The sequence below is a fragment of the Bos indicus genome, chromosome 3 (assembly GCF_029378745.1).
Source record: "Bos indicus isolate NIAB-ARS_2022 breed Sahiwal x Tharparkar chromosome 3, NIAB-ARS_B.indTharparkar_mat_pri_1.0, whole genome shotgun sequence".
In the NCBI taxonomy this organism is placed as follows: Eukaryota; Metazoa; Chordata; class Mammalia; order Artiodactyla; family Bovidae; genus Bos; species Bos indicus.
In genome coordinates, this window is record NC_091762.1 from 59,698,509 (window position 1) to 59,725,405 (window position 26,897).

At 39.8% G+C, this 26,897-nt stretch overlaps 1 protein-coding gene across 9 annotated transcripts in view; it reads left to right on the top strand.

Annotated features, from left to right (window-relative positions):
* The window catches only part of SSX2IP (SSX family member 2 interacting protein), a 59,405-nt gene that overhangs the window by 9,546 nt on the left and 22,962 nt on the right, over positions 1–26,897 (top strand). For 6 of the 9 annotated variants that reach the window (XM_019957191.2, XM_019957194.2, XM_019957196.2 and 3 more), the window contains 3 exons: positions 19,587–19,718; positions 20,510–20,679; positions 21,121–21,333. In XM_019957191.2, the coding sequence (XP_019812750.1) occupies positions 19,676–19,718; positions 20,510–20,679; positions 21,121–21,333 (426 nt within the window). In that variant the 5' untranslated portion in view covers positions 19,587–19,675. Of the gene's footprint in view, positions 1–19,586; positions 19,719–20,509; positions 20,680–21,120; positions 21,334–26,897 lie in introns of those variants that run through there. The other 3 variants (XM_019957198.2, XM_070786207.1, XM_019957199.2) reach the window with 3 other exon arrangements.

Genomic DNA, 26,897 nt, shown 5'->3' on the forward strand with positions numbered 1-26,897 from the left:
GATAAAAAGTGTTATTACAGTTGGTTCTGTACTATAGAGTTAATGCAAAGTGTTCTGGAAAGCCATTCAGAGAAAGCCTGGAGAAGAACTGTATATTCACTAGATTTTTTTTCAGAATTTTTTTTGTATTGCTATTTAATATTTTGTGTGCATCTATATAGTTATTCAATTGGAATAATACTATTGGATTATAATTTAGTCTCAAGGAGAGGTGGTAGAAAGCAAGAACCTCTATATGTGTCAGATTTGAGAAAGCAACTCACAAATTGTGTATTCCTTCCTCTCCTACAATATAGTAGGGTGTAGGATGTGTAGTTGATGAAAGTAAAAGAGAGTGAAAAAGTTGGCTTAAAGCTCAACATTCAGAAAATTAAGATCATGGCATCCGGTCCCATCACTTCATGGCAAATAGATGGGAAAACAGTGGAAACAGTGGCTGACTTTATTTTTTGGGGCTCCAGAATGACTGCAGATGGTAATTGCACCCATGAAATTAAAAGACACTTACTCCTTGGAAGGAAAATTCTGACCAACCTAGACAGCATATTAAAAAGCAGAGACATTACTTTGCCAACAAAGGTGCGTCTAGTCAAAGCTATGGTTTTTCCAGTGGTCATGTGTGAATGTGAGAGTTGGACTATAAAGAAAGCTGAGCGCCAAAGAATTGATGCTTTTGAACTGTGGTGTTGGAGAAGACTCTTGAGAGTCCCTTGGACTGCAAGGAGATCCAACCAGTCCATCCTAGAGGGAGATCAGTCCTGGGTGTTCATTGGAAGGACTGATGTTGAAGCTGAAACTCCAGTACTTTGGCCACCTGATGCAAAGAGCTGACTCGTTGGAAAAGACCCTGATGCTGGGAAGGATTGAGGGCAGGAGGAGAAGGGGACGACAGAGGATGAGATGGTTGGATGGTATCACCAACTCTATGGACATGGGTTTGGGTGGACTCTGGGAGTTGGTGATGGACAGGGAGGCCTGGCGTGCTGCAGTTCATGGGGTCGCAAAGGGTTGGACACGACTAAGTGACTGAACTGAACTGAGGGTGTATAGTTAAATGTGCTGGACTCTTCCACTTTGCTTCTTGACTTCATCATATTCCAGCTATGTGACCTTGGGTAAGAAAGCTTGCTGGACCTGTTTCCTCATCTCTGATAGGGGCAATTGACTGGGTTATTAAGAAATTTAAGCAGTTAATACATGTAAAATGATTTCAGTTTACTTGTTTCAAATAAGTGGTTTACACTTAATTATTTTATTCTTAAAATTAGGTAGAATCTTGTTTGATGATTGTGAAGACAGCGTGTGCATATTCTGCTTAAAAATGTGAGAAAAATTTGGTATAAATAGCTGTACTCGATTCTATAATAGGTCCCATGATAAATGTAAAAATCATAGATAGTAGAATTGCAAAGTCTTTAAAAATCCTAATTTTACAGATGTGGTAACTGAAAATCAAAGAAACGATCGCTTGCTCAGGGTCGCACAGTGTGGAAGTGGCTCTGGGAGCTGTGGCCCTTGACTCCTGTCTGGTCCTCTTTCAGTACCTTGTGCCGCTTCCCTGAGGGGACAGTGCCCTGAACAAGATGAGTTTATTTGAAGAGCTAAGACCAAAACAGACGAAAACATGAGCAATAAGAAGTCATTGTATAATGAAATACCTCATGGTGTGGCATGGACTCTAAGGACATACCCGTCTGACTTCATCAGCTGCTCTCTTGAAGCAGAGAAATGCACTGTACTAGTTGCTTGAGTCCTAGAAGGTTGGTAGATTAAGAGCATTTTTTTTTTTGAGAAGAATATCAATAGTTATAAACCAAAGCCAACCTCCGTCTTCTTTGTCCCTACTGAGTTTAGATCGTAATTGATGTGGAGGAAGAGTGCATGTTTGCCAGGCCAGCCAGTACTCTTTGTGTTTTTGCTTCTCACATCAGTGCGAGGCGGACCTTCCTCCCTGGTGGGCTGGTTCCCCACAGACATGCTCTGACATGGCCAGGGTCAGTGTGAAGAGTGCAGCACCGTTGCTCACTTGTATCTGTGATCATGAGGAGGGGGTAGGTTCTGGAAGTGTCATTGATTGATGGGGAGCATTTATCATTTGTCTGCGTTGATGTTTCCGCTAAAAGGCAGCGGTGCTCCTGTCTGGGATTAAAGTGCATCTATACCGTCTCGTTAACCGCGCATGAATCCACTGCCTCTAAAAATGTTGCAGAACAGGACATGCCCTAGAATATCCAGCTGTATAAAGGTGTGCTGTAGAAGTGAAAACACTGGCCCACCCCTCACTCACCCAGGCATCCCATTCCGCAGGCTGTCCTTACTAACAGTTCGTAACCTTTCCATACTGTTCTCCTAAATGTATTTAGATAATTTAGCAAAAAATGGTAGTCAAAATATTTTTGTTTTTCACTTTTTTTTTCATACTATACATGCAAATCTACTTCACTTTATTAATCCCAGAGTACCCCTTCTTCTGACTATACCATGTATATTGATTTTTAACTGTTTCTCTATTGATATTTATTTATTCATTCATTCATTCATTTGGCTGCATCATGGGGCTTGTGGGATCTTAATTCCCAGATCAGGGCCCCCTGCAGTGGAGGCATGGAGTCCTGACCACTGGACCACCAGGGAATTCCCTCCTTATTAATATTCAAATTTTCTCCAATTTCTTGCCATTAAAAATAAAGCTGTAGTCAACAGGGTTCTTATATGTCATGCTTATCATGATTGAATATGTGGTAATAGATGCCTAGAAGCATAATTGATTAGTAGAAAGAGAGGCATTTCAAATTTTTGTGGACTGCTGGGTTGCCATCTGAAACTGCAAACTACTGACCTCTGGTAAAGTTCTATTTCACTTACATAATTGACTGTCTGAATAACTCTGGGACATTTGTATATTTCTAATCAATTTTTGCTCTTCAGGGCCGCTTGGCTTTGTGTGTTGATAGCGCAGCTTAACTGATTAGTCTGAAGATAAATGTTTTATATTTTTTATCACTCATGCCATTCTGCTTTTAGTTTTGGTGAGTTTTGGTGCTACTCTCCCCCATTTTCTCTGCTTATCTTTGTAATTGCCTTTTTTAAATGTGGATTTTATTTCTCATATGAAAAACGCATTCACTTATAGAAAATTTGGAAGGTGCAAAAAAGGGATTATTCATAATACCTTTGTGTGTGAAAATACATTGTGAAGGGGATGGATGTCCTGCCCTTGTCCTTCTTTTCTACTCCCAGGTTGGTCTTGGTCTTGTCTTCTAATTTTTTCTGTTCTTATACAAACTTTACAGAGTAAACCTTATATGTGTACATACATTCATATATTATTGTTGTTTCAATCGTGACCCCATGGACTGTAGCACGCCAGGCTTCCCTGTCCTCATTGTCTCTTGGAGTTTGCTCAAACTCATGTCCATCCAACCATCTCATCCTCTGTCATCCCCTTCTCCTTTTACTTTCAGTCTTTCCCAGCCTCAGGGTCTTTTCCAATGAGTCAGCTCTTCGTTATCAGGTGGCCAAAGTATTGGAGCTTCAGTATCAGTCCTCATAGTGAATATTCAGGGTTGATTTCCTTAAGGATTGACTGGTTTGATCTCCTTGTAGTCCAAGGGACTCTCAAGATGAGTCTTCTCCAACACCATAGTTCAGTTCATTTCAGTTCAGTCGCTCAGTCGTATCCGACTCCTTGCGACCCCATGAACCGCAGCACGCCAGGCCTCCCTATCCATCATCAACTCCCGGAGTTCACCCAAACCCATGTCTATAGAGTTGGTGATGCCATCCAGCCATCTCATCCTCTGTCGTCCCCGTCTCCTCCTGCCCTCAATCTTTCCCAGCATCAGGGTCTTTTCCAGTGAGTCAGCTCTTCGCATCAGGTGGCCAAAGGATTGGAGTTTCAGCTTCAACATCAGTCCTTCCAATGAACACCCAGGACTGATCTCCTTTAGGATGGACTGGTTGGATCTCCTTGCAGTCCAAGGGACTCTCAAGAGTCTTCTCCAACACCATAGTTCAGAAGCATCAATTCTTTGGTGCTCAACCTTATTTATGGTCCAACTCTCAACATCCATACATGACTACTGGAAATACCTTGCTTTAACTGTATGGACCTTTGTTGGCAAAGTGATGTCTCTGCTTTTTAACGTGCTATTTAGGTTTTTCACAGCTTTTCTTCCAAGGAGGAAGCGTTTTTTTAAATTTCGTGGCTACAGTCACCATCAGCAGTGATTTTGGAGCCCAAGAAAATAAAATCTGCCACTGTTTCCACTTTTACCCTATCTATTTGCCATGAAGTGATGGGACCAGATGCCATGATTCTAGTTTTTTGAGTGTTGAGTTTTAAGCCAACTTTTTCACTCTCTTCTTTCACCTTCATCAAGAGGCTCTTTAGTTCTTCACTTTCTGACATTAGGTTGGTATCATCTGAATATCTGAGGTTGTTGATATTTCTCCTGGCAATCTTGATTCCAGCTTGTGCTTCTTCCAGCCCAGCATTTCTCATGATGTACTCTGCAAAGAAGTTAAGTAAGCAGGGTGACAATATACAGCCTTGGTGTACTCCTTTCCCCATTTTGAACCAGTCTCTTGTTCCGTGTCCATCTCTAACTTGCTTCCTGACCCACATACAAGTTTCTCAAGAGGCAGGTAAGGTATTCCCATCTCTTTAAGATAGGAATACCAGGTCTGGTATTCCCATCTCTTTAAGAACTTTTCACAGTTAGTTGTGATCCACATAGTCAAAGGCTTTAGCCTCATCAGTGAAGCAGTAGATGTTTTCCCTAAATTCTCTTGCTTTTTCTTTAATCTGACAAATTTTGCTTTTTGATCTCTGGTTTCTCTGCCTTTTCTAAATCCAGCTTATACATCGAGAAGTTCTCAGTTCACGTACTGTTGAAGCCTAGCTTGAAGGATTTTGAGAATTACCTTGCTGGCATGTGAAATGAGCATAATTGTATGGTAGTTTGAACATTCTTAAGATTTTTTTAAAAGACCAAATAAGATCATGTTATTTTCCTGCAGCCTTTTTTTTTTTTTAACTTATAAAATATCATGGAAATATTCCAAATTAGTAAAATATCTAATAGCTAACATTTATTGAGCATACCATATACCCAAGACCCTGTTTTAAGTCCTTTGCATGAATATACTTATTTAATGAAGTTATCAAGTAAATTTAAAGCTAAGTTTATTACTTAACCATAATTATTTAATTTGGATTTTTATCATAATCCTTTGAGGTAAAGACTGGTTTTACTCTCCTTTTGCAGATAAAGAAAATGAGGTCCAGATATTTCTGTTCAGAGCCACTTACCTTGTAAGAGCTGGAACTGAGTTTGAAACCAGGTGGTCTGACTTTGGACCCTGTGCTTTAAGAAGACTACTGTTTCTCATACTGCAGCAGTATCTGGGTCAAGGTGTTTATCAGGGATTTGATGTAGCTTCCTGTTCCCTAAGCTGCTAAGAGGGTAGCTTTCTAATGGAAGATTCTGACTTGGAGCTTCACAGCAACTGTATCCCTCAGCTCAAAAGGATACATGTGAAAAATTTTCCTGCAGTTTGTGTCTGTACACTATTTTGTGCAGTTTTGCCCAAATGCTCTAATGAGTGGTGGTAGCAGATACTGTTCTTGGGCCTCTCATCCATGAAGCAGCAACCTGCGCTCTGGAGCGTGCAGTGGGCAATGGCCTCCGATTCTGCCACTTGCCAGCTGTGTGACCTTGGGTAAATTACCTAGCTTTTTTGTACTTCATGTCCCTTATCACTGAAAAGGGAAATAATGTGATGACTTAGGGTTGTTGTGAAGGTTGTCTTCATAAAGTTTTAAAGCATTTAGAACAGCACCTGACGTGTTTGTTAGATCAGTTCCCTAGGTATTCGGTACTTAGTTTTTACTACTTATGTCACTAAATACCCATAACCACCCTACAAAGTAGGTAGTATCACCCTGTTTTCTGGGTGAGGAAGCCAGCTGAGAGACTTGGTCAGGATATGACCTGTCTGCCCCAGGCCTGAGAGGCTCACAGTACTCACACTGTGTCCCCAACTGCAGGTCCTCAGAGCCACAAACTCGGCAACAAGGTGGGTGATTAAAGGGATAGCAGATTTTGAGTTTCAGCCATTCAAATATATATTAAAATTTAATTTATGGAGAAGAATTTATTTCTATGGAAAAATCTATTATGCCACTCAGATGAAATGATTTAGATCTTAAATTTGTAAAAACTGGATTTTAAGAGTTTGAATTTAGTATTTATCTGTACTGATATGCATATCTGAATAGTTTTATGTAAGGTAACAGGTATTAATAATTGAAAGCTATAGTTTATTTTAGAATAAAATAGTAGAACATAGTATTTTTTCATGTAATCATAAAGTATTTGGTTTTTGAGAGTAATAGCATTTATTAAAGTATGCAGATAATTAAATTCTGAAGTTTTATGGCTGAATTTGTAAGGACTAACGTTTAAAGACTTTAAGAATTTTATTTTCTTAACCCAAAGTTGGGTAACTCTAATTTTGTGAGATTTTAGCAAAGACTTTAGTTGGTTATTTGTGGAAAATCCTGTGTAATGTTTAGAAGCCCAGATAGTATCATGTTACTACCTTCCTGTATAATGAAAAAAGCAATATTTTCTGACACTTGATTGAAGTTTGTCTTAGAACTCTGATTAGGTAGGCAGTCGTGCCTTCTCAAGTTTGAATTTCAAGTGAACTTGAAAAGAACACTTAAAATAGTGTACTGTGTGAAGGAAATCTTGTAATCAAAACATCACTTAGGTTTCTGCCAAGCGTTCGTTCCGTGGGTAGAAGTGTTAGGAGAGATTTGGGAGATGATGAAGAGTAGTTCTTTTCTCTAAAGGACTCACATCTTGTGCTTCTCTTCCATTGCTGTTTTTGTTTATCCACTTTTGCTTGCTGGAATGAATGTGCTAATTTATCATCAGTTATTTACTTGGGTATTCATTGATTATTAAAATGGGAGGTGGGTACAGAAGTGGAGAATGTGACTCAGGAGTCTAGATGGGAAAAGTGAAATAAACTAGAATGACCCAGAGAATAGAGTTCCTTGGAGTATGTGAACAGGATGATGGTGGGTGATCTGGGCTTTGAAGAAATGTTAGTTTGGGGGCAGGTGAAACAATAAAGCACAAGTGGAGCACACAGGCCAAAGAGAGCGTGCCAGATGTGGGACTTGGTTCATGTTATAAATGTCTGCTTGAGCACCTGCTGTGTTTCAGGAACTGTTGGATACAAAGGTGAATACATTTCCCACCCTAGTTTAGAAGTTCATAAACTAGTAAACTGAAAGTATATGAAATGATTCATTGTAATACTGCATGGTATCGTTGTCATAAACCTGATGAGTGTGCATGGTATCACTTTCGTTATGTTTCAGCAGGAAACATAATTATGGAAGGGACTCACAAATTTAATACATATATGTGTATACAAACTTGTGTTATCTATTGCTGCATACATAACACATTACTCCAGAATTTAGCAGCTTAAAATAAGTCGTTTATCTCCAAGTTTTTGTCCATTGGGAATCTGGGTGCCACTTAGGTGGGTGCCTCTGGCCCAGGGTCTCTCACTAGGCTACTGTAGGTGTTGGCCAAGGCTGCAGGCATCTCAGGGCTTGAGTGGGGAGGATCTACTTCCAGACTCACTCGCATGGCTCCTGGCTGGCCTCAAGCCCTCACTGACTGTTGGCTGGAGACATTGGTTCATTGCCACATTGGCCTTTCATGGGGCTGCTTGCAACAGGACAGCTGTGACAGCTTGCTTTCTCCAAAAACAGGGATCCAAGAGTGAGTGAGTGTCAAAGTGTTAGTCACTCAGTTGTGTCTGACTCTTTGAGACCCTGTAGACTGCAGTGTGCCAGGTTCCTCTGTCCTTCGAATTTCCCAGGCAAGAACACTGGAGTGGGTAGCCATTCTCTTCTCCAGGCGAATCTTCCCAACCCAGGGATCAAAGCCAGTTTGTACCGCAGGCAAATTCTTTACCATCTGAGCCACCAGGAATGACCCCAAATGTAAAGCACGGCCTTTTTTATAACCTAATGAAAGTAAAATCCAATCACTTCGGCTTTATTCTGTTTGTTAGAAGCTAGTCACTAAATATAGCCCACACTGAAGGAACAGAATAATCTAAAGGTGTATACAGGAATGACTGTATCCTACAGGCTGCCTACCCCAAAATTCTATAAGTGGTTAATATATATTGTGCAACCCTGAGTCTTTGGGGAAGAAGGAAGAAAAACCAGGCAAGGAACATTTCTATTGGAAAAAACACATGTAATTAACCTAGAACCACAAATGTTCTTGCTAAAGATCCATAAACTTGTATTTGATGATGTCTTAATATTTTAGGGATAAATGGTAAAATGACTTTTTTTTTTTAAATCTTTATTTAAGGACCATCTTGAAAAGCTTGGTGTTCAGCAACATGTTCTGGTAAAAGCCCAAAGGATACCACTTTAAACCTTTCCTTTTACATGGGTAACAGCATCCAGGCTCCACTACCACAAAAGATAGAGCAAGGAAAAATGAAAGGCTGGCAGGCAGGTCCTATGTTTCTTCCTCTGGTAGGATCTCCTGAACCAAAAAGAGGTTTTCTAAATTGTCCTCTTTGCATCAAACAAACAGAAACAGCAGGTGGGACAAGGCAGCGTGCCCATCCTGCGCTCGGTAAAATGACTTATTTCCACCCTCATTAAACTTTCTGTGGAACTGATCTCATTTCTAGGCATTGTCTTTATGCCTTTTTAAAGCAAAGTGTTTATAAATGAGTAAAAAGCTATTGGTGGTGGCACAGCACGGGAGAAGTTTAGAAGTGTATCTCAAATAGTAGGTAAGATCCTTTAAGAATTGCGTGTTCTGAGTGGAATCGTTTAAAATGAATTAGAGTTACTCAGTCTTTTAAAGAACATTGATGAAAATCTTTCATTATATTCTACTTTTAACGTAGATAGATTAATCAATGGATTTGTGTGTACGGTGTTGAAAGATTGAATGGTAGAGTGAAGAGCACCAGTTTAAAGATGGAGATTTGTGTCTAGGCTTCAAGAGTCAGACACGACTGAGCAACTGAACTTCACAACCCATTACAAGTGTGACCTCAGGCAGTCCTGTTGACTTTCTTGAGCCCAAGTTTCCTATCTGTAATATAGATAAATGCATATGAAAGAAAATAATTTGACATGAAGAGTGATAGATTTCTTTTTGGAAACTTATTAAAATCCTCATTTTCTTTCAGAAACAGTGTAAATCGTTACATTCAACTGTCTCAGTTCAGTTCAGTTCAGTCACTCAGACGTGTCCGACTCTTTGCGACCCCATGAATCACAGCACGCCACGCATCCCTGCCCATCACCAACTGCTGGAGTCTACCCAAACCCATGTCCATTGAGTCAGTGATGCCATCCAGCCATCTCATCCTCTGTTGTCCCCTTCTCCTTCTGCCCTCAATCTTTCCCAGCATCAGGGTCTTTGCCAGTGAGTCAGCTCTTTGCATCAGGTGGCCAAAGTATTGGAGTTTCAGCTTCAACATCAGTCCTTCCAATGAACACCCAGGACTGATCTCCTTTAGGATGGACTGATTGGATCTCCTTGCAGTCCAAGGGACTCTCAAGAGTCTTCTCCAACACCACAGTTCAAAAGCATCAATTCTTTGGCACTCAGCCTTCTTCACAGTCCAACTCTCACATCCATTCATGACTACTGGAAAAACCTTAGCCTTGACTAGACGGATCTTTGTTGGCAAAGTAATGTCTCTGCTTTTTAATATGCTGTCTCACTGCTTCTCAATTTTCTACCAGGATTCTAACCTAAAAAATGGCTACCTGATAATTTTGACTTCAGCATAATCCACCCAGAAAAGACCACATTACCCTTGCTTATTTTACACTGAGGTATATCATGTTGTACTTGGGGCCCATAGCAATATAGATGGATGCCAAAGTAGTTCTTCAGAAATAGTGAGATAAAATTTTTACTGAAGTTTGCAATTTTACTGCAATTAGTAGTAAGATTTTCCCTTATGAAGATTTATTGGAATGTACATTGAGGAGTACTTGAAATGTAAAAGTTTATTATGTGCCTATATATATGTTATTCACTTGGAAGGAACAAAACTATGTCTTTCTGATGTGTAGGAGAAAAAATTCTTACTTATGGGTTACTTTATAGATTTTTTTTCTTTATTTCATGATTGTTCCCATCCATCTTAAATGAATGAAGTATCTTTCACAAGATATTGAATTATTAAGAATTATTAAGCCTTTTGTCTTGCTCATAAAATTCATTCATGATTTTGGGAATTTGGGCAGCTACTCTAATCCATGCTATATAAAGAGAATTGGGGGTTACAGATTCAGTTCAGTTCAATTGCTCAATCGTGTCAGACTTTTTGCTACCCCATGAACTGCAGAATGCCAGGCTTACCTGTCTGACACCAACTCCCGGAGATTGCTCAAACTCATGTCCATAGAGTCAGTGATGCCATCCAACTATCTTATCCTCTGTCATCTCCGTCTGCTGTCTTCAATCTTTCCCAGGGTCAGGGTCTTTTCTAGTGAGTCAGTTCTTCACATCAGGTGGCCAGAGTATTGGAGTTTCAGCTTCAGCAAAAGTCCTTCCAGTGAATTTCAGGATTGATTTCCTTTAGGATGGACTGGTTGGATCTCCTTGCAGTCCAAGGGACTCTCAAGAGTCTTCTCCAACACCACAGTTCAAAAGCATCAGTTCTTTGGCGCTCAACTTTCTTTATAGTCCAACTATCACATCCATACATGACCACTGGAAAAACCATAGCTTTGACTAGATGGACATTTGTCGGCAAAGTAATGGCTCTGCTTTTTAATATGCTGTCTAGGTTGGTCATAGCTTTTCTTCCAAAGAGCAGCCGTCTTTTAATTTCATGGCTGCAGTCACCATCTGCAGTGATTTTGGAGCCCAAGAAGATAAAGTCTGTCACTTGTTTCCATTGTTTCTCCATCTATTTGCCATGAACTGATGGGACTGGATACCAAGCCAACTTTTTCACTCTCTTCTTTCACCTTCATCAAGAGGCTCTTTACTTCCTCTTTACTTTCTGCCATAAGGATGGTGTTATCTGCATATCTGAGGTTGTTGATATTTCTGCTGGCAGTCTTGATTCCAGCTTTGCTTCATCCATCCTGGCATTTCATATATACTCTGCATATAGTTGGATTAAAGATTTACTGAGCATGGCCCCGCCCATCAGAAAAAGGTGCAGATTCCCCCTCAGTCTCTCCCATCAGGAAACTTTCATAAGCCTCTTATCCTTATCCATCAGACAGAATGAAAACCACAATTACAGAAAAATAATCAAACTGATTACATGCACCACAGCATTGTCTAATTGAGTAAAACCATGAGCCATGCCTTGTAGGGCCACCCAAGATAGATGGGTCATGGTAGAGAGTTCTGACAAAATGTGGTCCACTGGAGAAGGGAATGGCAAACAACTTCAGTATTCTTGTCTTGAGAACCCCATGAACAGTATGAAAAGGCAAAAAGATAGGACACTGAAAGATGAACTCCACAGGTTGGTAGGTGCCCAGTATGCTACTGGAGAACGGTGGAGAAGTGACTCCAGAAAGAATGAAGACATGGAGCCAAAGCAAAAACAGCACCCAGTTGTGGATGTGACTGGTGATGGAAGTAAAGTCCAATGCTGTAAAGAGCAATATTGCATAGGAACCTGGAATGTTAGGTCCATGAGTCAAGGTAAATTGGAAGTGGTCAAACAGGAGATGGTAAGAGTTAACATCAATTTAGGAATCAGTGAACTAAAATGGACTGGAATGGGTGAATTTAACTCAGATGACCATTATATCTACTACTGTGGGTAAGAATCCCTTAGAAGAAATGGAGTAGCCGTCATAGTTAACAGAAGAGTCCGAAATGCAGTACTTGGGTGCCATCTCAAAAACGACAGAATGATCTCTGTTCATTTCCAAGGCAAACCATTCAATATCACAGTAATCCTAGTCTATGCCCCAACCAGTAATCCTAAAGAAGCTGAAGTTGAATCGTGCTATGAAGACCTACAAGACCTTCTAGAACTAACACCAAAAAAGATGTCCTTTTCATTATAGGGGACTGGAATGCAAAAGTAGGAAGTCAAGAAATACCTGGAGGAACAGGCAAATTTGGCCTTGGAGTACAGAATGAAGCAGGGCAAAGGCTAACAGAGTTTTGCCAAGGGAACGCAGTAGGCATAGCAAACACCCTCTTCCAACAACACAAAAGACTGTACACATGGACATCACCAGATGGTCAACACTGAAATCAGATTGATTATATTATTTTCAGTCAAAGATGGAGAAGCTCTATAGAGTCAGCAAAAACAAGACCGGGAGCTAACTGTGGCTCAGATCATGAACTCCTTATTGCCAAATTCAGACTTAAATTGAAGAAAGTGGGGAAAACCACTAGACTATTCAGGTATGACCTAAATCAAATCCCTTATAATTATACAGTGGAAGAGACAAATAGAATCAAGGGGTTAGGTCTGATATAGTGCCTGAACTGTATGAATGGAGGTTTGTGACATTGTACAGGAGGCAGTGATCAAGACCATCCCCAAGAAAAAGAAATGCAAAAAGGCAAATGGTTGTCTGAGGAGTCCTTATAAATAGCTTAGAAAAGGAGAAGCTAAAGGCAAAGGAGAAAAGAAAAGATATATCCATTTGAATGCAGAGTTCCAAAGAATTGCAAGGAGAGATAAGAAGGCCTTTCCTCAGTGATCCATGCAAAGAAATAGAGGAAAACAGTAGAATGGGAAAGACTAGAGATCTCCAAGAAAATTAGAGATACCAAGGAAACATTTCATGCAAAGATGGGCACAATAAAGGACAGAAATGGTAGGGACCTAACAGAAACAGAAGATATTAAGAGGTGGCAAGAAAACACAGAAACTATACAAAAAAGATCTTCATGACCCAGATAACCACAGTGGTGTGATCACTCACCCAGCACCAGGCATCCTGGAATGTGAAGTCAAGTGGGCCTTAGGAAGCATCACTACGAACAAAAGCTAGTGGAAGTGATGGAATTCCAGTTGAGCTATTTCAAATCCTAAAAGATGATGCTGTGAAAGTGCTGCACTCAATATGCCAGCAAATGTGGAAAAGTCAGCAGTGGCCACAGGACTGGAAAAGGTCAGTTTTCATTCCAATCCCACAGAAAGGCAATGGTGAAGAATGTTCAAACTACCGCATAGTTGCACTCATCTCACATGTTAGCGAAGTAATGCTTAGAATCTCCAAGCCAGGCTTCAACAGTACATGAACCGCGAACTTCCAGATGTTCAAGCTGGATTTACAAAAGGCAGAGGGGCCAGAGATCAAATTGCTAACATCTACTGGTTCATTGAAAAAGCAGGAGAGTTCCAGAAAAACATCTTCTTTATTGACTATGCCAAAGCCTTTGACTGTGTGGATCACAACAAACTGGAAAATTCTTCAAGAGATGGGAATACCAGACCACCTTCCCTGCCTTCTGAGAAATCTGTCAGGTCAAGAAGCAACAGTTAGAGCTGTACATGGAACAATGGACTGGTTCCAAATTGGGAAAGGAGTACGTCAAGGCTGTATATTGACACCCTGCTTATTTAACTTACATGCGGAGTACATCATGGCACCCCACTCCAGTACTCTTGCCTGGAAAATCCCATGGATGGAGGAGCTGGTAGGCTGCAGTCCATGGGATCGCGAAGAGTCGGACACGACTGAGTGACTTCACTTTCACTTTTCACTTTAATGCATTGGAGAAAGAAATAGCAACCTACTCCAGTGTTCTTGCCTGGAGACTCCCAGGGATGGCGGAGCCTGGTGGGCTGCCGCCTGTGGGGTCGCACAGAGTTGGATACGACTGAAGTGACTTAGCAGTAGTAGCAGCAGCAGAGTACATCATGAGAGATGCCGGGCTGGATGAAGCACATGCTGGAATCAAGATTGCCAGGAAAAATATCAATAACCTCAGACAGGCAGATGACACCACTTATGGCAGAAAGTAAAGAACAACTAAAGAGCCTCTTGATGAAAGTGAAAGAGAAGAGTGAAAAAGTTGGCTTAAAACTCAACATTCAGAAAACTAAGATCATGGTATCCGGTCCCATCACTTCATGGCAAATAGATGGGGAAACAGTGAAAACCGTAACAGACTTTATTTTATTTTTATTTTTTTGCTCCAAAATCACTGCAGATGGTGACTGAAGCCATGAAATTAAAAGACGCTTGCTCCTTGGAAGAAAAGCTATGATCAGCCTAGAGAGTATATTAAAAAGCAGAGACATTACTTTGCCAATAAAGGTCCATCTAGTCAATGCTGTGGTTTTTCCAGTAGTCATGTATGTATGTGATAGTTGGACTATAAAGAAAGGTGAGCACTGAAGAATTGATGCTTTTGAACATGGTGTTGGAGAGGACTCTTGAGAGTCCCTTGGACTGTAAGAAGATCCAACCAGTCCATCCTAAAGGAAATCAGTCCTGAATATTCTTTGGAAAGACTGATGTTGAAGCCGAAACTCCAATACTTTGGTCACCTGATGCGAAGAACTGACTCACTGGAAAAGACCGTGACGTTGGGAAAGATTGAAGGTGGGAGGAGAAGGGGGCGATAGAGGATGAGATAGTTGGATGGCATCACCGACTCTATGGACTTGAGTTTGAGTAAGCTCTGGAAATTGGTGATTGATAGGGTAGCCTGGAATGCTGTAGTCCATGGAGTCCTAAAGAGTCACATGATTGAGTGACTGAACTGAACTGAACTCACTCTGCATATAATTTAGCTAAGCAGGTTGATAATATACAGCCTTGACGTACTCCTTTCCCAATTTTGAACCAGTCAGTTGTTCCATGTCTGATTCTATTGTTTTTTGACCCTCATACAGGTTTCTCAGGAGACAAGTATAGGATAGTTTGCATAAATTATTCTCTTTTGGGATGCATATTGACGTGTATTCTCTGTTCTTGAAAAGACTGGCTAGTTGACATTTTATCGCAAGCCTCAGTGTGTATGATTTGGTGCCTCATTGAACAGAAGAGTAGTTTTGGTTTTCACTTTGGATGTTTAACTAGACCTGAATATTTTGCAACTATGTTTTTGTTTTTAACAGGACAGGGAACAATTTACTGTTGAAACCTGTAGACACTGGAGAGCTAAACACACAGTTAAGAGTAACTGACTTAAATTACAGTTTTAAATTGTGGATATGTAGTAGATCACTGACTCAATGGGCATAAACTTGAGGAAAGTCAGGGAGATACTGGAGATTTAAGCCTGGTTTGCTGTAGTCCATGGGGTTGTAGAGAGTCAAGACACGAGTTAGTGACTGAACAACAACGAATTGTATTAGACATATTTTGATGTTTAATAATCTTTCTGTATGAGGAGAAAAGGCACTTAGAGCCAGTGTTATGTTTTCTAATGATGTGTCTCAGATCTTCTGAGGATTTATGTTGAAGTCTTAATGAGAGCAGCAATGCATTTTGTTACAGGTTTTAGAATCCTGTCATTCATACCAATCAGATCCATGTTGGGATGATGATGATAACAACTGATATTAATTACATGTGTCCCATATGCCAGGCAGTTGCTAAATAAATATTTTACGTACATTATCTCAATCCTTAGAAGATAATGGCAGTTTATCAGTGAGGAAACTAGGGCTTGGAGAAGTTAAAGTAAGTTACCCAAACCAGAGCCAGGTTAGAATCGTTGGGTTTATTGTCCCTTGGATTCTGTTTTGCTTATAGCTACTATTTCTGAAAACCAAAAGTGAGATCATTTTTCTTTCTGAGTGCAGATTCAACTCTCATCCTGTTCTTCCTGTTGCTAAAAACACCCATTTAAGGTCAGTGGAAAGTACAAAAGTTCAAGGTGTTCTTTCCAAAACACATGAGTAGCAAAATAGCAAAAGATCAGTGCCAGACTAGAAAGCCTTCTGTGTGTATGTGTGTGACATCATAATATGTGTACAATATGTGACATTTTATCACGTAATTGTGATATGTGATATCACATAATTGTGAATTGCATAATATGTATGCAAATCACATACAGTGATTTGCACGAGTATATATTTTATGTTGCTATGTGATCTAGGAATTGTCATCTCTCTTTTGCCCTTGTTCCAATCCATCTATAAATCCTGAAGGTTCTGTCTCCAGGCCACATCCTTAATTTATCCATGTGTCTCTGCTTTCACTGAAGAGACATACTGTAACTCTGGTCTTCTTGCCTGAATTATTGCAGTAGCTTGATTTCTTCAGTGCCCACTGTTGCCCCCTATAATCTCATAGGGCAGAGTGGCTGTAACGATAATTTTTAAAGCCTAAAGGGGATCACGTTTCTTTCCTGCCTAAACTGCTTTGAGAGCTTTTCATTGCAGTTTAGAGGAAATCCAACTTTGTCCATCTGTTACTGTGCTTCAGGTGTACTGGCTGTTTTTATGTTTTTCATATGTACCAAGTTCTTTCCATCTTGGGTTTTTGTATGCCCTGTTTTCTCCACCTGGGCTTCTCTGGTCATTGGCTATTTTTTGTGGTTGATGATTCGTATCATTTAGGTCTCAGTTCAGACATCAGCATCTCAGTGCAGCCTTCCTTGACTGATCCAGATCCCTCCCCCACATTCTCTCATTAGTGTTTTATTTTCCTTATTCTCATCACAATGAATGTGATGTTACTGTAATTTATTGCTTGCTTCTGATCTATTTCTACCCCACCAGAATATGGACTTCCTGAGAGCCGGGCTTTCCCTATGCCTAGAAAAGCATGCTAGTGTTGTAGTAGCACAGTTAAAATTTTACTGAATGAATGAAAGATTTCGTCTCACTTTAACATCATATTGTGAATAGTCTCCCATATCTTTAGTATTCAAAAGAGAGGTGGTATGATAAACTCTCCATCTACAGTCCAGATCTGGCCTAAAGACACATTTTATTTGGCTTATTAAAAAATGGTGGTGTTTGAGGTATAACTTCTATTCAGTCAAGTGCACAGGTCTTAAGTGTATAGCTTGACGAATTGTGCTGATATGTGTACCTAAGTAACCACCTCTCAGATCAAAATGTATGGTGCTCTGATCTCCCCCTTCTAGCCATTCCGCCTCTGCACAAGGTAGCTTGCATAGTTCATGTTTGTAATTAGCTGCTAATATTATTTGGAGATTTCCCAGAGAAATCCAGCATCTCAACATCTCTCAAAATGAAATGATGTACCAACATAGGAGCTGCTTTCTCTTTTGGCCACAGTTTATTGTGGCTGGGAAGCAGCTGTCCAAAGTGTTGACATGTGTTCTCCAGTTTGCCTCCCGTCTTCACCTCTCTCCTCCTGTCCCTGACCTTGAAATCAATTTCCAGTTGCCATTTATAATTTCACTTGAATTTTTCATGGTGGAGAAATATTTACTACTTCCCTTATCTCTATAGAAAAATAGAAGTATGAATGGTAGACTAAAAAGTTTATGTGTTTCTTATACTTGGTCTACTTGATTCATATATGTTTCTTGCCTTTTGTGTATTTGTTAGCCACTCTAATTCTGAAAGATTGTGTTTTAAGGATGCACAGTGTTCCAGTATATAAATGTATTATGTAACCAATCTCCTACTGTAGAACATATAAGTGATTTCTGTCTTTTTCATATTATAAGGAACAATATGTAGGTGAATCTTTGTGGAAAATGTTATTTTATTAGGATTAAGTTTTAAAAGTGGAATTTCTGCATCAAAATATATGTTCATTATTAAGACTTTGATACATATTGTCGAATTGCTTGGTAGCAGTATAAATTGTTCTAATCTTTCTTGAGAGCAGTGTATGGGAGTATTCATTTCACTGCATCCATGCCAACACTAATTAAAAGTTTTGCTAATATAGTTAGTAAAAACTGCAAACAAAAAATGGGAATGCTGATCAAGAAATTTTTTTCTTTTCAAAAAAGTAAAGTAGGAATTTTACTTTAAAGGATATAATTTGGAAATATTTATTAGGGCTTTCCAGGTGGCTCAGTAGTAAAGACGGAGAAGGCAATGGCACCCCACTCCAGTACGCTTGCCTGGAAAATCCCATGGGCAGAGGAGCCTGGTAGGCTGCAGTCCATGGGGTCACTAAGAGTCGGACACGACTGAGCAACTTCACTTTCACTCTTCACTTTCATGCGTTGGAGAAGGAAATGGCAACCCACTCCAGTGTTCTTGGCTGGAGAATCCCAGGGATGGGGGAGCCTGGTGGGCTGCCGTCTATGGGGTTGCACAGAGTCGGACACGACTGAAGCGACTTAGCAGCAGGAGCAGCAGCAGCAGTGGTAAAGAATCCGCCTGCCAGTGCAGGAGATGCAAGAGACACAGGTTTGATCCCCAGGTTGGGAAGATCCCCTGGAGTAGGGGTAACCCACTCCAATATTCTAGTACAATTCTGTACCTTAGATTTATATTGTGAGTCAGATCATGTACTTTATATATGTGAAGTAATGCGAATACCTTATTATAACTTGAGAAGCTTTTCAACCTTGATCCTTACACACACACTGTTAGTACTGTTCATGGGGTTCTCAAGGCAAGAATACTGAAGTGGTTAATGGCACTGGGTTAATGGGCTGCAGTCCATGGGGTCACGAAGAGTCGGACACGACTGAGCGACTTCAGTTTCACTTTTCACTTTCATGCATTGGAGAAGGAAATGGCAACCCACTCCAGTGTTCTTGCCTGGAGAATCCCAGGGACGGGGGAGTCTGGTGGGCTGCCGTCTATGGGGTCGCACAGAGTTGGACACGACTGAAGTGACTTACCTTACCTTACCTTTGCCATTCCTACCAGACCGCCTGACCTGCCTCTTGAGAAATCTGTATGGAGGTCAGGAAGCAACAGTTAGAACTAGACATGGAACAACAGTCTGGTTCCAAATCAGGAAAGAAGTACATCAAGGCTGTATATTGTCACCCTGCTTATTTAACTTCTATGCAGAGTACATAATGTGAAATGCTGGGCTGGAGGAAGCACAAGCTAGAATCTTGAACTGTGCTATTGGAGAAGACTCTTGAGAGTCCCTTGGACTTCAAGGAAATCCAACCAGTCCATCCTAAAGGAAATCAGTCCTGAATATTCATTGGAAGGACTGATGCTGAAGCTGAAACTCCAGTACTTTGGCCACCTGATGGGAAGAACTGACTCATTGGAAAAGACCCTGATGCTGGGAAAGATTGAAGGCAGGAGGAGAAGGGGATGATAGAGGATGATATGGTTGGATGGCGTCACCGACTCAATGGACATGAGTTTGAGTAAAATCCGGGAGTTGCTAATGGACAGGGAGTCCTGGTGTGCTGTAGGCCGTGGGGTCGCAAAGAGTGGACATGACTGAGCAACTGAACTGAACTCACACACACACACACACACACAGAGTTTTTATTATTGTGCTTTACTGTGTTCTATGTGATAGTACATGGGAGTAATACAGAATCCTTCTGAAGCACGTATGACTATTTCTGATGCATTGACTTTATATTTGCCTTCATATGTTTAATTCGATGCTCTTATTCTGTGATTGGTTTTCTAAGGAAATGCCTACATAGAAGAGTGACAGCAGCTGGGCTGAATGTGTCACTGCTGAATTGGTTCCTCAGGTATCCTGGCTCTGGTGATTGCTATGGGAGATTGGATGACTGTTACAGATCCAGGTCTGTCTTCAGGTAACGGAGTTTACAATAGTTGTAAGCTAGAACAGTAATTGCAAATGTTAGTTTTCAGTGACACTATAATTACCATAAATACTAAATATGTACATAGAGACATAATAGGAGTAAAATATATAATTTTCATCTTTCTTTAGTAAAATGATCAGGGAGAGCTAAGGATTGTGCCTATGGATGGAGGAGCCTGGTGGGCTGCAGTCTGTGGGGTCGCTAAGAGTCGGACAAGACTGAGTGACTTCAGTTTCACTTTTCACTTTCATGCATTGGAGAAGGAAATGGCAACCCACTCCAGTGTTCTTGCCTGGAGAATCCCAGGGACGGGGGAGCCTGGTGGGCTGCTGTCTATGGGGTCGCACAGAGTCGGACACGACTGAAGCGACTTAGCAGCAGCAGCAGCAGGGTTAAGTGCTTTGACTGAATAGTTGATTACTTGAGGAGATTTTTCTGCATTTGAAATAAATTCATTGGCTACCTCAGTATATTTCTCTGATTTATTCCTTTAATCACATAAAGTTTGAGTGCATAGACAAGGAGGTTTTGCCTAACAGTTTTATAAATCTAAAGTACTGTTAATTTTTAAGATAGAATATTGGAACTTAACATGCCTTCTAAGACCACCACTTTATTGTATATTTTTTGGAAAATATTATATAGTTTTCATACAAAAACCAGCTTTGCCCTAATTTGAAAAAACAATATTTCTATAATTCAGATCTTTGGTAATGAAAATCATGTAATTAGCTTTGCATGCATTTTTGAAAATTATTTATGTTTATTGATTCTTTCAGAAAGCAAAACTATCTCTCAATATACCTCAGAAACAAAGATGTCTCCATCAAGTTTATACTCACAGCAAGTGCTATGTTCTTCAATACCTTTATCAAAAAACGTGCACAGTTATTTTAGTGCCTTCTGCACAGAAGAGAATATTGAGCAAAGTATCTCATATCTTGATCAGGTAACTTTTTTGTAAGATACAATAAATAACAGAAATCATGTTATACAACAGAACATAAGAATGGTAAACTTGTCAAGCACACGTATGTTACATATTGGCCCGGAACTTAGATTTGCAGAGAACCTTGGTGACCATATAGTCTAGATACCAGCTGAATGCTTTTGATGCAACCATTCGGCTCCCTCATCACTCTAGGAGCTCTGCCAGGGGGAGCCTTACCCTTATTTTACATGTAGAAACCTAAGTGCCTATTCCAGATCACAGGTAATTGTAGAGCAGAGGCTGAAAGAGCCCAGGTCTCTTAATTCTTTGTCCTTTGGCATAGGTACTCTTCTCTTAAGTATCTCAGGATAGTTTTCTTTCTCAGAAGAGATTTCTGTCTTTTGTTTATTTACTAAGTTGTCAGTAACCAACTTTTAGGAAAACATTTTCTCCTACTAGGAATTGACTACTTTCGGTTTTCCTTCATTATATGAAGAATCCAAAGGTAAAGAGACAAAGAGAGGATTAAATATAGTTGCTGTTTTAAATTGCATGAATGAGCTACTTGTACTTCAGCGGAAGAACCTTCTAGCTCAGGAAAATGTGGAAACACAGAATTTGAAACTGGGAAGCGATATGGACCATCTACAGAACTGCTATGCAAAACTTAAGGTAGAAATTACATTTCAGTGTGTATTTCAATGCCATTGTTATGTAGTTTGATACTATAAATTTTCATTGGACTTTATCAAACAAATTTTAGTGTTTTTTTTTTTTTTTTTAAAGTTTTAGGATTTTTTAAAATTGCTGAGTGAAAGTGAGCATAGTTTGTACATACCAACTGTGCTGCTGCATGATATCCATGTTGAAGGTGATGATTTTATGAACTGTTTGGTGTCTTGCTGAATCTTTGAAAAGTTAGATCAAGAAATACTTACATCTGAGGAAAATAAAATGAGGACCTCCCCCCACCCTATCCAGTCTTGCTTAATAAAGTAGATGCTTAATTTAAAATAATCTTACTGTGAGATACTGCATCAGTTTATTTCAAGAATAATATTCTTGAGGTGATCTATGCCACAGTTGCTAAAGCTCAATAATGAAAGCAGACCAGATACCTACTAAGTCTTAGAAGTCCCTGGGACTCTAGAGAGGACCAGAGAAGAATGCTTTCAGAGACCTGCTTATTTCTCAGAACAAAAGAAGTGTTTTTTACATTGACCTGCTACCTTGAACTATATAGCACATCTGTTGCTGGCTCTATTTTGTTTTCATTCTTTCCTTTTAAATGAACAAATGTATTCCTTTTTTAAAAAAAAATGTATTATTCATTTAAGAAATGAATTTCTCATTTATTGAGAGGAAAGAAGGTATTCAAATCACAGTCTGATAGGGACTTATGATTGTATATTATAAAGGAGGTAATAGTCAATTCAAAGCAAAGTTTTTTTAAAGATATACGGTTCTATAATGGTTTTCTTTTTTATTTTTCTTCTGTATCTTCTCCTACCCCACTCCAAGAACAGATAACAACAACAACTTGCTCAGCATTTTGAATCTCTAAGCTCTATTGGAAAATAATAGAATCTCTAGTATATAATATAAAATATATATAATAGGGAAGCATTTTAGCTTCTCAGCAGCCCTCGCTCATACCAGCCTGTCACTGCCGAATACTATTGTATGTTGTTGTCTTAGCTCATATACATATATAACAGTATATTTTCTCTATTATAATAATATTAGGTTTTTGTACATTCTGTATGCTGTGGCTGATTGGGGAACTGTGATAGAGGGGATAGTTGGTACCCTCCAACCTTATTAAAAGGCTGTGGATTTTAGTTTTAATCAGAGAAACTTATGGAAGATCTTTTGAATTAGACAGACCCAAAGTTTTAAGTCCTAGAAGGGAGTAATTCTGCATTAAAATTTTTTCTAGGCACCTTTGGTTCACTGTCTTGTAAATAGCTAGTGAGTAATTACATAAAATATTGGTAATCTGGGACTATTGAACCTTTCCTCTAAGAAATGATCATTCATTGGGACGACCTAAACGTAGAGTGTTTTCTAAGAAATCTTCTAATTTGGGATTTGATCTGGGCCAAAATCAGGTATTTTGGATCAGCTATGGACAGAAATGTGTGTACAATGGGAGAAGTTGCTAATCTATCCTAGAAAAGTTTCAAGATCTAACTATTTTTCACTCAATTTGTTGAGCAGAATTTATGGAGTATTTTTGTTGTAGTCAGTCGGTTTCAAATATGAGTAGAACCCTGTCCCTGTTTGCAAGGAGATTGTAGTCATTGTAAAGGGACAAGTTGATCTGTAATTATTTGCTTTACTCATTCTTGGTGTGGGAGGTAAGGAATGCTACAGAGAGAAGTAACACTTGATCTGAGATTTGAGGAATGAATAAAAATTCAGTAGTGGAGGCAGTCCTAAGATGGCAGAGGAATAGGATGGGGAGACCACTTTCTCCCCCACAAATTCGTCAAAAGATCATGTGAACGCTGAGCAGCTTGCACAAGACAACTTCTGAACTCTGGAGGACACCAGGCACCCAAAAAGGCAGCCCGTTCTCTTCAAAAGTAGGTAGAACAAAATACAAAAGACAAAAAGAGAGTCAAAAGAGTTAGGGATGGAGACCTGTCCTGGGAGTCATGAAGGAGGAGAAGGTTTCCAAACAGCAGGAAACCCTCTCTGGCGGGTCTGTGGGGAGTTTTGGAATCTCAGAGGGCAACATAACTAGGAGGGGAAGAAAAAAAAACCCCACAGAATATGCGCCTAACCACAACTCCCAGCAGAGAACTAGCCCAGACGCTCCTGTCCACCACCAGCGAGCGTGGGCAGGACAGGGAGGTACAGGCTGCATTTAGGGTAAGGACCGGGCCTGAATGCCCTGAGGACACTCTGAGGGAGCTTTCGTGAGATAGCAACCCAAACTGTGGGATAGCCAGCAAGAGGGGAAAAAAAAACTTTCCTTCAAAAAGCTCTAACCTGAGGTGCAGCCTGGCCCGCTCACATAACAAAAGATTGAGCGAATACCGAAGGCGAGCTAGCCAGCTGCAGATTGGCCCATCCACCCACCCGAGGCAGAGAGGCAGGCTGGTGACAGCCAGAGCCAGAAGACAAAGGGCAATGTTGGCCCCAGAGACCAGCATCCTCCACCACTGAGCAGGCTCTCAGTTGCTAATCCAAGTCTTGCTGGGATCCTAGATGGTTGACATCTGCCAGAAGGGTCACAGCCAGAGATCAGCTCCCCAGAGGAGACACACAGCATACCTGAGACAGTGTTCTCGCGGCATAACCAGGAAACCGAGCTGCTGGGACCTGGGAGGTGATTAAGATGCACAGCCCACCTGGGACAGTGCACACCAAGCATCTGGCCACCTGAGCTGCTCGGACCTGGGAAGGGCACAAAATGCATACCCAACCGAGTCTGTGACTTTGTGGAGTACATGAGAACATGAACCTGAGCAGCTTAGACCTGAGAAGTGCAGGAAATGCAGGGCCTGGTTTAGACAGTTCCCCTGCAGAGCAACCTGGAGCCTCAGCAGTGTAGACCAGGAAAGCACATTCTGTTGTGAGCTGGGGCAAACCCAGTGTGATCCATACACTGCGAGCACTCCCCACACATGCCAATGATATTTGTTTGCAGTGTTCTTCCCTCCCACAGCAAAGTGGGCCTAAATAAGTGACCACCTGCGCCCCCTTGTGTCAGGGTGGAAATTAGACACTGAAGAGACTTGCAAACAGAGGAAACCAAAATAAACAAAGAAGAGGGAACCGTTCTGGAAGTGACAGGTGCAGCAGATTAAAACCCTGTAGTTAGCATTGACTAAAGCTTGGAAGGGGCCTATAGACCTTGAGAAGAAGTATAAACTGGAAAGAAGAACTATCTGAAACTGAACTGACCTCACACTGCCCTGAACAGCTCCAGAGAAATTTCTAGATATATTTTTACTATTATAATTTTTTAATTAAAAACAAATTAAAAAATTTTTAAGTTCTGTATTACTCCTTTAATTTTATAACCTACTATTGCAAAAAAAGACCCTGTTTTTAAAGCAAATTTGATATATATATTTTTTAAATTTTATTTTATTTTTAAACTTTACATAATTGTATTAGTTTTGCCAAATATCAAAATGAATCCATATATATAATTTTTATAATTTTTGTGATTGATTTTGCTTTGTATTTTTAATATTGTATTTTTGAGAGTCTAACATCTACTCTAGATTTTTAATCTTTGCTTTTTGGTATCAATTTTGTACCTTTACGAATCTTAAACTTCAGTACCCGTTTTTACTTAGGGGTGTCATTACTGGCTTGATTGCTCTCCCCTTTTAACTCTCCCTTTTCTCCCCCAGGTCACCTCTTATCTCCTCCCTGCCCCTTCTCTTCTCTACTTAACTCTGTGAATCTCTCTGGGTGTTCTGGGCTATGGGGAACACTTAGGGAACTGATTACTGGCTAGATTGGTGTCTCCCCTTTTGACTCCCCCTCTCTCCTCTTGGTCACCTCTATCTCCCTCCTCCCTCTTCTCTTCTCTATGTAACTCTATGTAGCTTACCTCAAGGAACAAGAGAAAAATTGAATAAATAACCCAACTTTACACCTAAAGCAACTAGAAAAGGAAGAAATGAAGAACCCCAGGGTTAGTAGAAGGAAAGAAATCATAAAAAATTAGGGCAGAAATAAATGAAAAAGAAACAAAGGAGACTGTAGCAAAAATCAACAAAACTAAAAGCTGGTTCTTTGAGAAGATAAATAATATAGACAAACCATTAGCCAGACTCATCAAGAAAAAAAGGGAGAAGAATCAAATCAGCAAAATTAGAAATGAAAATGGAGAAATCGCAACAGACAACATAAAAATACAAAGGATCATAAGAGACTACGATCAGCAACTATATGCCAATAAAATGGACAACTTGGAAGAAATGGACGAATTCTTACAAAAGTATAACCTTCCAAAACTGAACCAGGAAGAAATAGAAAAGCTTAACAGACCCATCACAAGCACGGAAATCAAAACTGTGATCAAAAATCTTCCAACAAACAAAAGCCCAGGATCAGATGGCTTCACAGGTGAATTTCTACCAAAAATTTAGAGAAGAGCTAATACCTATCCTACTCAAACTCTTCCAGAAAATTGCAGAGGAAGGTAAACTGCCAAACACATTCTATGAGGCCACCATCACCCTAATACCAAAACTAGACAAAGATGCCACAAAAAAAGAAAACTATAGGCCAGTGTTACTGATGAACATAGATGCAAAAATCCTTAACAAATTTCTAGCAAACAGAATCCAACAATCTATTAAACAGATCATGCATCATCACCAAGTGGGCTTTATCCTAGGGATGCAAGGATTCTTCAATATTTGCAAATCAATCAATATAATACACCACATTAACAAATTGAAAGATAAAAACTATATGATTATCTCAATAGATGCAGAGAAAGCCTTTGACAAAATTCAACATTCGTTCATGATAAAAACCCTCCAGAAAGCAGGAATAGAAGGAACATACCTCAACATAATAAAAGCCATGTGTGATAAATCCACAGCAAACATTATCCTCAGTGGTGAAAAATTGAAAACATTTCCCCTAAAGTCAGGAATAAGACAAGGGTGCCCACTCTCACCACTACTATTCAACATAGTTTTGGAAGTTTTAGCCACAGCAATCAGAAAAGGAAAATAAATAAAAGGAATCCAGATTGGAAAAGAAGGAAAACTCTCACTGTTGGCAGATGACATGATCCTCTACATAGAAAACCCTAGAGACTCCACCAGAACATTACTAGCGCTAGTCAATGAATATAGTAAAGTTGCAGGATATAAAATTAACACACAAAAATCTCTTGCATTTCTATAGACTAACAGTGAGAAAACAGAGAAATTAAGGAAACAATTCCATTCACCACTGCAGTGAAAAGAATAAAATACTTAGGAATAAATCTACCTAAAGAAACAAAAGACCTATATATATAAAACTATAAAACACTGATGAAAGAAATAAAAGATGACACAAATAGATGGAGAAATATACCATGTTCATGGATTGGAACAGTCAATACAGTGAAAATGAGTATACTACCAAAGCAATCTATAGATTCAGTGCAATCCCTATCAAGCTACCAACAGTATTTTTCAGAGAACACATAATTTCACAATTTGTATGAAAATACGAAAAACCTTGAATAGCCAAAGCATTCTTGAGAA